Genomic DNA, 10,709 nt, shown 5'->3' with positions numbered 1-10,709 from the left:
TTCGTGCACAAACTGCACGGCCGAAAAATGGCGGCACTTCAGGAGGGTCATGTACATGTGAAGTTGGAGCGGCTGTGCATTTATTCAAAATTGATTATGGAGAAAACCTTTTTCTTGTGGGACGGCGGCTAGGCCCTCGGCCCCACCCCCTCCCGAAAACAAGCAAAAAAATAAACAGAAAATGCGAGAATATCATTTCCAGAATTAACTGACCATTTTCTTATTAATTAAGTAACGAACTTGAAACCAATAATATTAACATGTTTTTGTGTATGTATATGTTTTTATTTCTTCACATCCCAGTTGTCTACGGTCTTGCTTGGGCAATACTTTCTATTTGCTTCGGTTCAATCGTGATTTGTTCAGTGTACACACGAATTTCACCAAGACCCACAATAGGTTTTGCCAGTAAATAGGCCTATGTTGTACAAACTGTCTACGTGTTTTTCCCTCTGGTTTATGAGCCAACACTGAAAAACGTCATCAGTAAAATAAAATCAAGTCTTAATTTTAATTTTACAAACTTACAGGAAAAATTGCACTGAAATTCATTCATATGTAAATAATATTTATTGAAAACCGACATGTGGCATACGGAAGTGTAATTGTGAGCACAAATTGGGAGCTGGGCTATAACTGAACAGCCAAATTAAGTTACTGCTATTTTACCACAGACACTTGTAAATCAGATGAAAAAAAAAAACAACTTACATTTTAACAACTACTTTCCTGAATGGAAAAAGTCAGTTTTAAATGAAAACGGATAATTTTATAATTTAGACAAAGTTCTTTTCATTACATTGACTTTGAATTCCTTGTTTATTACTTCAGAAACAGAAACGTCAGCTCTCTGCCTCTCACTTTGGTTGCATCTCAGGACCCTAAAAAGGAATTCTGTCACTTATATCACATCGTTTGTCACACGATTTGGGTTCAATGCGTCTGCAGATCCGACAAACACAAATCATGGCTTTCTTGAAGATTTTTCCAGTGAAATCTAAAGGAAATAAACGACAAACCAATCCTTCAATTTTTCAAACCACTTTTGCTGATAAGTATTTTTTTTTCTTTTTCTTCCTCATATGATTGCTGAAAGTGTTCTCACTGCACTTTATTCGTTCATCCAAAACTGATCAAGATAACCACTGATTTGAAATATATCGCCAAACGACAAGTTATCGGTTATACTTAGCGAGAAGATATATTACCACTCTGTAATTTATGGAGGACGAAAAGTGGCCATCTGCTTTTCTGCTCTCAGAATGGTAGAAAAGCAGATTTTATGTTCTGGTAACATGCAATTTCGACTTTTCTACTTTTCTGCCAACTCAAAAAGCAGAACAAACATTGTTTTCTGCTTCAAGAAAAGCAGATTTTATTACTTTTTCCTCATTCGCTGGCGGCCGAAAAGCGACAGTCTGTTTTTCTGCTTTCGAACTCGAACAGGCAGAAATTTGGATCGAACATTTTGACGACAACCATGAATTCAACTTTTCTGCTTGTGTGATACCGGAAAAGCAGATTTTACATTGGTGGCCGAAAAGTGGCCATCTACTTTTCTGCCTTGCAAGGGCCGTGAACGGGGTCGTGAACCTCAGATTATGACTATTTCCTTTCTTGGAGATTGAAAACGTTTAAACCAATAATTACGGTCCACCATATCTTTTATGATGAAAGATTCACACGTTTTCCTTGGCCCAAGCAAGCTTGTGTGTCTATTGGATGATAGTTGAAAACTGCCTCACAGGGACACTGATACTGCAGTATGGGATTGGTCCCTAGAGAGCATGGTTACGTACTGTACTGCTTTCCATACGTCTTCACTCCCCTAAAATGGTATTGTCGTGAGTTACCAGTTCACGACCCCATTCACTTCCCATTGAGAACAGAAAAGCAGATGGCCACTTTTCGGCCACCTATGTAATATCTGCTTTTCCGGTATCACACAAGCAGAAAAGTTGAATTCACGGTTGTCGTCAAAATGTTCGATCCAAATTTCTGCCTGCTCAAAAGTAAAAAAGCAGACTGCCGCTTTTCGGCCGCCAGCGAATGAGGAAAAAGTAAAATCTGCTTTTCTTGAAGCAGAAAAATAGAAATATGCATAAACAAACACTGTCCACTCTGCTTTTTGAGTTGGCAGAAAAGTATAAAAGTCGAAATTCAGTTGCATGTTACCAGAACGTAAACTCTGCTTTTCTACCATTCTGAGGGCAGAAAAGCAGATGGCCACTTTTCGTCCTCCATAGTGATTGTACAATGAACATGTACTAAGACCATGTTTTTATTATAACCGACACTTTGCTCGTGTCAAAGCACTGCCATTAGCGAACCAAAATTTAAAAAACGTTTCGCTAGCAGGAAGTGATAACCTCCTTGTAACAGGTCGTGCACAATGTAGCCAATCACGGTCGGCAAAGCCATCAGCCGCATTTCCAGGCGGCGCCCCCCGCCTGTGGGCGATGGGCGCGCGACGAGCGAAATTATGACATTTGGTCAATTGAGGGCGCTTTTTGAGCAAAACTGTATAACCAGAGCAAAATCATTTCTGTAATAATATACACATACGTGTAATAATAGTAGTACATGTACGTACGCTACGCAGTTTTTAAACGGACAAACAGATGACTGGATATGGGTGGCGAAAAAGGTACATGCAGCAAATGAATATGTTGATTTTCTATCATGCTTATGGCTCTTTCTCTATGTCAATGTCTGTGTGTATTTCCCCTTGCGAGCTTGCGCTTTTCAAAATAAATAGGCCATGCATGATGTAGGCCTAGGCATGCTAGGCCTAATTTAACTTTTAAGTCTGTAAGTTAAATTCTACAACAAGCTTACATGTAAGACTGACCATCATGACCATGCGGTATGCTGACACAGAGTTAAACTTTTCGAAAGTACTGGCCTAGGCCTAAGTTAGTAATGCATACATTGTACATGTTGGCCTACTCTTGTACAGTCATCGTGTAATGTAACAAGGGCCCAAGGCATGAAGGCCAAACAAGCACGCCAAGGCCCATGCCAAGGGAAACCATTAGTTACATGTAGCCTGTATGGCTAATTAGGCCCTATTTCGGATTACTTTATTCAGCCTTTCAGGAGATCTCACTCTGGAATCCACCCTCCCCTCATCACAAGGCCCACCCCAGAATATCAGTGAGGAATTTCTTTAAAAGGGATTTGATGTCTTTCATCATGCGCGAAATGGTCATTTTGTTAAACATAAATGCTCATGTAAGGATTTTCATGAAATCCCCATATGCCTACCTCAAGTTACTTGTTTTTTCTCTTATATAAAGATGCATACAATCATGAAAATCGAGAGCAATCTCGAAGAAGACATTCAAGCTCCTCACCCTCTTCCTCGTGTTCTCAAGAAATGAACAGCACAGATCACCGAGTCAAGCCAAGAACTGTCTCCCCCATACGGAGTCGGGACCTCCAAAGGCACAGTGGCAAGCGTGACAGGGGGCGTTCCAGCAGCAGCAGTGCGTCGTCTCCACATAGAGGTCGGGATAAGCACAGAAAGAAGCTCAAACGGCGTTACTCATCGAGTAGTTCCTCCACCTCGTCATCATCGTCATCATCCTCTTCTTCTCGCAGTAGATCTTCATCAGAGTCATTCTCAAGCATCAGCTCATCGTCAAGTAGAGGTAATAATTTGTACCCTGATAAAAAGCTCTTCTGCCATACACGCAGGCGTAATGTAAAATTAGAATCCCTTCTTCATACCAATTTCTCAAGTTATTTAACAGATTGAAAATGGGAACGTCACGTTTTGTCTATCAGACCCAATTTTAAGTTTTATTTCATGAATTTTAAGCCCTCTGACGAGCTACATTTAGGTACGCGTATGTTGAAGGTGGAATTTTGTATTTTTGTCTATTTTTTGGTCCTTTTTTTCCGTGACATCACAGTATGCTTTTCATCAGTTGTAATACACAGTGCCTGAATAAATCCACCTCATCCGATGATTGCTGAACATACATCGTGATTTGTTTTATACTCCTACAAACTCTTTCTTCGAGCATGAAGAATGCACTAGAAAAGACACAAATCAAACACGCCATCAAATCTGCCGGGAATTTTCTACACAGACAGGGGTGTTTGTTGAAGCAGTAACTGAAAGAAATGAACTGAGAAACCCTTATGTTTTTATGGGTAGAGCGAGAATGGATTATGACAGGTACATGTAGTCCTCATGATCAAGTTTTTAAGAATATTTGTCCAGTTATTTAAAACTATTGGAGGTTCCACAAGCATCAAATGAAAATAAGAATTTCATTTAGTGACTAGTGGAATGTTCCTTTCCTTGTGGAGTGGAACATCTGTCAGTGACCTGATGAAGAATCATTCTTACCATTCCACTCACGATGACAGCACTCAGCAAACCATAAAATCAAAGACACCTGTGTACATGTATCTTTCCCTGTTTCTCATCTACGTGCATGACAGAGAGAAAGAGACATAGAAAGAAGAAGAGGAGGAAGGAGTCCAAGTCTAAAAGGAGGCACAAGGTGATGAAGTCCAGAAACTAGTTTGGTGAAATAGGAACGATCAGTTAGACTTTCAGGAGGATACAGGCTGTAACGAGGGTTAGAAAAAAGGTCACATGCTAAGTATATACAGAGTTTGAACTCACAGAGATAGTATTTCATGTATGGCTGTTACTGGCTTTCAGAGAGGTTTAAATTTTTAATAATGAGGGCCTGAGGGAAACTTTTTAATGTTAATCTGTGTGTCATTTTGTTGTGACCCTGAAGTCGTGGAAAAAAGAAATGCAGGCATTCAGGGAGAGTTGTTGAATCATGTGGAGTGATTGGCAAAATAGTGTGCAAAGGGTGGTTACTTGGGAAAGGGCATGCTTTGCATAGTATCCACCTTGAGCAGAAGCACCCCTTATCATTTGAAAAGAGCAGTGTGTTAACGGGGAACGTTCATTTTGTTGGTAGTGATGCAACTGTAATGCTTGCATTTCATAGTTCATGAACCAGCGAAGTGCACTTCCTGCCAAAAGAGCCTCCATTGCTGGGGACATTGCACCCTCACTTGGTTCAGCTTGGGACAAGTGATATGAGTTGTTCATGTGAATGGGTGCAAGAAATACCAAGTTTGAATGTTGGATCAAAGAATGAGTAAATCTCTGAGTCTTTTACATGTTCTAGGTACATCTGTAAACTGCAGATAGTGACTCTAAATAGTGAACATACAAGCTGTTTGCCTTTAAGATTGTTTGCCTTTTTGCCTTGAGATTAATGCTTGTAGTGTAAAGAGCTGTGCCGAATATTTGATTGATTATCGGAATGTTATTTTCTGAATTAGAATATTCAAATGCAAAATTCATAAAAAGGAAGGGAGAATTTTCTTTTTGTTTTAAAGGAGAAAAGTTGCATTTGGAGGCTTGTTTCGAGCAGATTTAAATGAAAGCGACAGAAATCTTATGATTCAAGAAGTAAATTATTCATTGAAAAATTCGAAAGGAATAGAAACTTTCGACAGCGCAAAAAGTAGTGTTTGTCCCTTAAAGTTTGCTAAATCGTGGCTAGGGATACTCTTCAATGCGAGAAGCTATTATACCAATTATAATGGGCCTCTACAGTTGTGTGTTATTGCAACTGATTTTGTATATGGTTTGTTCATCAACAATCTGCTGGTCGGTGCGACCGCACATTCAGATATTTGATTGATTTGAAAGTGAATATTTGAACAGTGAATTATTTGAAATGACTCAGCCCTATAATAGTTCTGTCTTCTGTTCTTTGTCTTTTCTAAAATCCACTTTCAGAGAAGTCACAAAAAGAAGGCAAAGGGAAGGAAGAAGGATGAAGGCAAGTCTTCTTCAGGACCAGTGCAGCTCTCCAAGGTATTGAAGACAGGGCTTACCCTTGTTGATAGCATCTAGGGTATTTCCATTCCCCGTGCAGCTCTCCAAGGTATTGGAGGCAGGGCTTACCTTTGTTGATAGCATGTAGGGTATTTCCATTCCCAGTGCAGCTCTCCAAGGTATTGAAGACAGGGTTTACCCTTGTTGATAGCATCTAGGGTATTTCCATTCCCAGTGCAGCTCTCTAAGGTATTGGAGGCAGGGCTTACCCTTGTTGATAGCATCTAGGGTATTTTCATTCCCAGTGCAGCTCTCCAAGGTATTGGAGGCAGGGCTTACCCTCGTTGATAGCATATAGGGTATTTCCATTCCCAGTGCAGCTCTCCAAGGTATTGAAGACAGGGCTTACCCTTGTTGATAGCATCTAGGGTATTTTCATTCCCGGTGCCGCTCTCTAAGGTATTGAAGACAGGGCTTACCCTTGTTGATAGCATCTAGGGTATTTTCATTCCCGGTGCAGCTCTCCAAGGTATTGAAGACAGGGCTTACCTTTGTTGATAGCATCTAGGGTATTTCCATTCCCAGTGCAGCTCTCCAAGGTATTGGAGGCAGGGCTTACCCTTGTTGATAGCATCTAGGGTATTTCCATTCCCTTGTTTTGTCTAGATACATGTACAAGAAAAATTCATCAACTGAAAATTCTGTTTCTTCTTCAGGCATTCATGCCCCTCCTGTCCTGTCTCAGGGTTATAGGTGCTAAATAAACAATTTGATATTTAAGTCTTTGACCTACATAGGTGAAGTATGATAATAAAATTCAAGGAATAACTTAGTGGAGGTGATTTCAGTATGGTTCAACTTAACTGTCTATCAAGGAAATAGAAAATGATATTTTCCAGTGAACATTCGTATAGTTAAAAGTTATTTAAGAGGATGTTTTCAGGAACCCTTTCAGAAATCAAAATTGGTGGAAAACATTTTGATTAACATGGAAGGGTTCGTCACCTTGTCCCCCCAAGATATCTGTTCACCTCCAGTGCAATGTTTTCATTAGTGGTCTTTTGATCCATGTCTCGAATAGTTTATCAAGGAGAGAAAGAAGCAGGACAATAAGAGGAGTGTCATCTCTGGGAAGAAGATCAAGATGAAAGTCAAGAAGACCAGCAAAGACAAGGAGGTGGGTAGAGGATAAAGAGACAGACAAGAACACATCAAGACATCACAAGTGCAGTCACAAGACCAACGTGAGCAGTGACAAAGGAATGCTTGTTGTCATTGTCCATTTGAATTACCTGTGACTCAAATCCAGCCTGGAGGCATGTCTTGTGTTGGTCTTCCGATGGTCTTGTTGGGTCATGTGATGGTCTTAAGTGCTCTCAGTTACAATGCCAAATTACATTCACAGTTACCAAGGAACGAGTTCACGTTTCTTTTTCCTACCGAAGAAAAGTTGGTGTGATTTGCTGCTGTCGGGAGCATGCATCGGAACACTCTCCACGAGGAAAAGAAAGTTTGAAAAGTAAAAACTGGAATTGTGTCATGTTGGATGGCCCTTTAGCCTAACAGTCTTAATACACTCTTTGCAGTTAGTGATTGCCTTTCATGGGGCAACTGGAGCGACGACAATTTGCCAACCAGTGGTCAATATTGCCTGGTACTCAGGATGTCTTTTGTGCATGGGCTACCAGGAAACTTCACCCAGTGGTTGACAAATGGTCATTGTTTGCACTTGCCTCCAAGTGTTCTAGTTTGCCTCTATTTTGAGTGCTATGAAAGGAATTTCAATAGTAGCTTTTCCGTGTTCTTGGTCCACTTTCCAAAGACATCAGAACGTACATGTATTTCTGAGGATTGCTACAAATGGTAAATCAGGAATCTGGCTCACGGGAGAATGCAGTTTTTGTCATGTTGATCATGATATCAGGGTTCTTGATAATTACTGAAGACAGTGCAAGGTTGAAGTTTCGTATTTTACCCCGGCATTCGGTAAACTTCTTCCTTCACAGCGTGATTTGAACAGACGGGACCTACTAAACTTCCTGAACTCTACAATGTGACCCAGTGAGATCAGATGACGGTGGAGAAAGCAGTTGATTACAGCAACACGATTCCTCTCCCCCCTCCTGCCACCACCAATCTTTCAGTCCGAACAGTTACAGTTCATCCTGTCACAGTTAACCGGATCAATTGGCATCTTGGCCTGTGTGCGTACAATCACGTCTTGTCCGGAGAGATGATAAGAGCCAGCGTTGCGTAAGCACAGACAATGCATTGGCATACCCGCTGCATAGGCACGGGGCTGTAGGGGCACTGTGTACTTCCTTTATATGCCATGTGTCTGGTCTTAATTAGCACCTCCTTTTTTGTTAGTTCTCACCCTTTCAGTTTTATCAGGATTGAAGTAATGCCATTGTACATACAGTTTTCTGTTTGAGCTGCATGCACTATGTTTGTGGCTTTGTGAAAGGGCAGATCCAGATGCAAATTTTCTTCGTTTATTTAGTGGAAAATGAAGGAATTTCTCTGTGTAACTTTTTGTAGCCTTCCTGAGTGTTTAAATTTTGGGTTTTTTGCATGTTTCCAGGAGGAAGAGAAGTAAATACCCCCCCTCCCAAGTTTCTTTTCTTTCATAATTCAAAAGCATTGTCCCCCTTTGGGGGGTCATAGCACCTATTGCTCCCCCCCATCTACAAATGACTTTGTTTGGCAACTATCAAGGGAAATGCCAGGCAAATATATATAACCAAGTGACTGTACAGGGCAGCATAAGTGGACTGCATGTGCATCGAAGTTGAGTAACACGGGTTAATGAAGGCATAACATAGAGGTTTGATATCTGGAATTTGGACTGTGAGAGTACACCCCAGCAGATGTGCACCAGGGAAAAGAAGGAGCCACCCAACAACTTATTTTGCCACTGGTGTAGGTTTAGTGGTATAGAAAGGCTTTCTAGAAATCACTTTCAACTTTTGATCACGGAGCAAAGCGAATTGCTTACAAGTGCTCTTTCTGGGAATGGCGTGGCTTGTGTTGTAACATACACGTCTTAAAGTTGTAACAAATTGATATTAGTGGTAAGGGATCATTCTATAAATTCAGGGTCCAAAAGTGCAACATTTTTGTGTCCCTGTTACATCTGACGTGGAAATATCAGTGAAGTTGATTTCAAACTATTTCTATTTGTTTAGCAGGTAATCCGCACTCATTTAATCTCTTCGAAATTAGAAACTGCGTTCTGAACTTACAAAATCATGTCAGATGTGACAGGGACACTAAAACAATTGGACCCCTAATTTACAGAATGAACCCCATGTTTATGCTTCATAACCGTGACTCTGGATGGTCATCGGGTATGTAGTGGATATGTGTACACAAGCCACTTACCTGTCAGCAAGAACTGGTTCCAAATATGTTACCTGTCACCACAAAATGAGCTGAATGTCAGAATTTTAAAAAATTGAGATATTGGGTTTTTTTGAATTCAGCAGATAAAGATCCTGTGAAATATTTGGAATTAAATAGGAGACAGGTTACTCTTTTCAATTATTACAAAATCTCAAAATTGAATTCCGCTTCAATGTGACTTTGAACCCTCCAAATAGGAAAGAGTGGGATGTGACTTGACTCTCATTTTGTCGTAACAGGTCATATTTGGACATGGCGCCCATATGCAACTGAAGAAATTACTTGGTAACTTTAAAGACGATAACAAATGATTTAAAACAGGGTTCCCACAACCTGGAAAAGTCATAAAAAAGTCATGTGGAAATTCATTTTCGTTTTCCAGGCCTGATAAAGTCATGAAACTTTGTGAAAATGTCACGGAAAAGTCATCAAATTTTTCAAACACTGTGTGTTACTTCTTTTATCAGAGATAAGTGCATAAAATGTGTGAGTTTATTTGCAACTTTAAAAGTCCCAATGGTCCAAGAAATATCATAATTGGGTCATGGATTTTTGTTAATTTGGTCAAGGAAAAGACATAGAATTTAATTTGATTGATTAAATTGTCCTTTAGGTGCAGGAACCCTCAAAAGGTTTTGTGAGAAAATTTTGAATAAAAACAATGTTACACATAATTTCAATAAACGTCATTCTTTGTTCATATGCACAGTTATTGAGCATTTTGGAAAGCTACAAAAACCGATATAAATTTTTAGTTAGTTTTCTGTGGCTTAAATTTTGCGGGGATTTGACCTCCCTGGTACCCTTGCTTCACCTCAGGAGGCGACCCAGTTGCCATACTATCTGTATAATAGTCGAAGGCTCTGTTGGCCATCCTTTGAAGTTGCATGTAGTATTTTCTTCACTACAGTGTATAATATTTCCCATTCACTGAATTGCTTTAGTCTGTAAAGCAGTTTCATCAAGTTACTGTGTTTGCGAAAACTAATCTTTTTTTTTTTTTTACCTTGCCTGAATTTTTTTCAAGGGATAGGGGTTACCACTACTTGAAAGAGTGTGGAAAGGTAAATTCATCACTGCATGCAATTTTTTTCATAATTGGTTCATTATTAAGTAATCCATTAGCTGAATACTGTTAGTCACTTTAGCTCGGGGGGAGCAGAGTAGCAGGTATGCATATATTAAAATTTGACTGATTTTTACAATTGCCTCGTCTGCTTTTTTAAAGTTTGCAAATGGAGCAAATTCTCCTTAAAGTGGTACAGTGCAGAGTTGAAATTCCTACTGAATGCAGTTTCCCCGCATACTAAAAGGTTGATATCTTGCAGTTGCACATATGCAAAACATTTTGTATTTTATCTCATGGACAAGCCAAACTTTGATTCGAATGCAGAACTGTATTGCTATATTGGCCAATTTGTCATTAAGAGAAACAAAGTGGGGAAGTTACCAATTTATTAAAAAAAAAAAAACTCAGTCT

At 39.8% G+C, this 10,709-nt stretch overlaps 1 protein-coding gene across 2 annotated transcripts; it reads left to right on the top strand.

Annotated features, from left to right (window-relative positions):
* Positions 1 to 2,522: 2,522 nt before the first annotated feature.
* Positions 2,523 to 10,434, top strand: LOC147800392 (uncharacterized). 2 transcript variants are annotated; one of them, XM_087138592.1, is made up of 6 exons: positions 2,523 to 2,647; positions 3,300 to 3,653; positions 4,456 to 4,517; positions 5,786 to 5,863; positions 6,906 to 7,001; positions 7,831 to 10,434. In XM_087138592.1, the coding sequence occupies exons 1-6, from the start codon at positions 2,632 to 2,634 to the stop codon at positions 7,879 to 7,881; spliced, it is 657 nt and encodes a 218-aa protein (XP_086994718.1). In that variant the 5' UTR covers positions 2,523 to 2,631; the 3' UTR covers positions 7,882 to 10,434. The 2 variants fall into 2 exon arrangements, with proteins under 2 accessions (XP_086994718.1, XP_086994726.1); XM_087138600.1 differs by having other exon boundaries at positions 2,535 to 2,647; positions 3,378 to 3,653.
* The last annotated feature ends 275 nt before the right edge of the window (positions 10,435 to 10,709 follow it).

The sequence above is a fragment of the Acanthaster planci genome, linkage group LG01, assembly GCF_054643075.1.
Source record: "Acanthaster planci isolate LZ-2023a linkage group LG01, COTS_SCS, whole genome shotgun sequence".
Classification (NCBI taxonomy): Eukaryota; Metazoa; Echinodermata; class Asteroidea; order Valvatida; family Acanthasteridae; genus Acanthaster; species Acanthaster planci.
The sequence above is the reverse complement of the archived record's forward strand: the minus strand, read 5'-3'. Positions and strand labels throughout refer to the sequence as shown.

Excerpts from the sequence above, each read along its gene's own strand:
- LOC147800392 (XM_087138592.1), top strand. Across the intron at positions 5,864-6,905 it reads GACCAGTGCAGCTCTCCAAG|TTTATCAAGGAGAGAAAGAA; the intron begins GTATTGAAGACA and ends TGTCTCGAATAG. Across the intron at positions 7,002-7,830 it reads AGACCAGCAAAGACAAGGAG|CGTGATTTGAACAGACGGGA; the intron begins GTGGGTAGAGGA and ends CTTCCTTCACAG.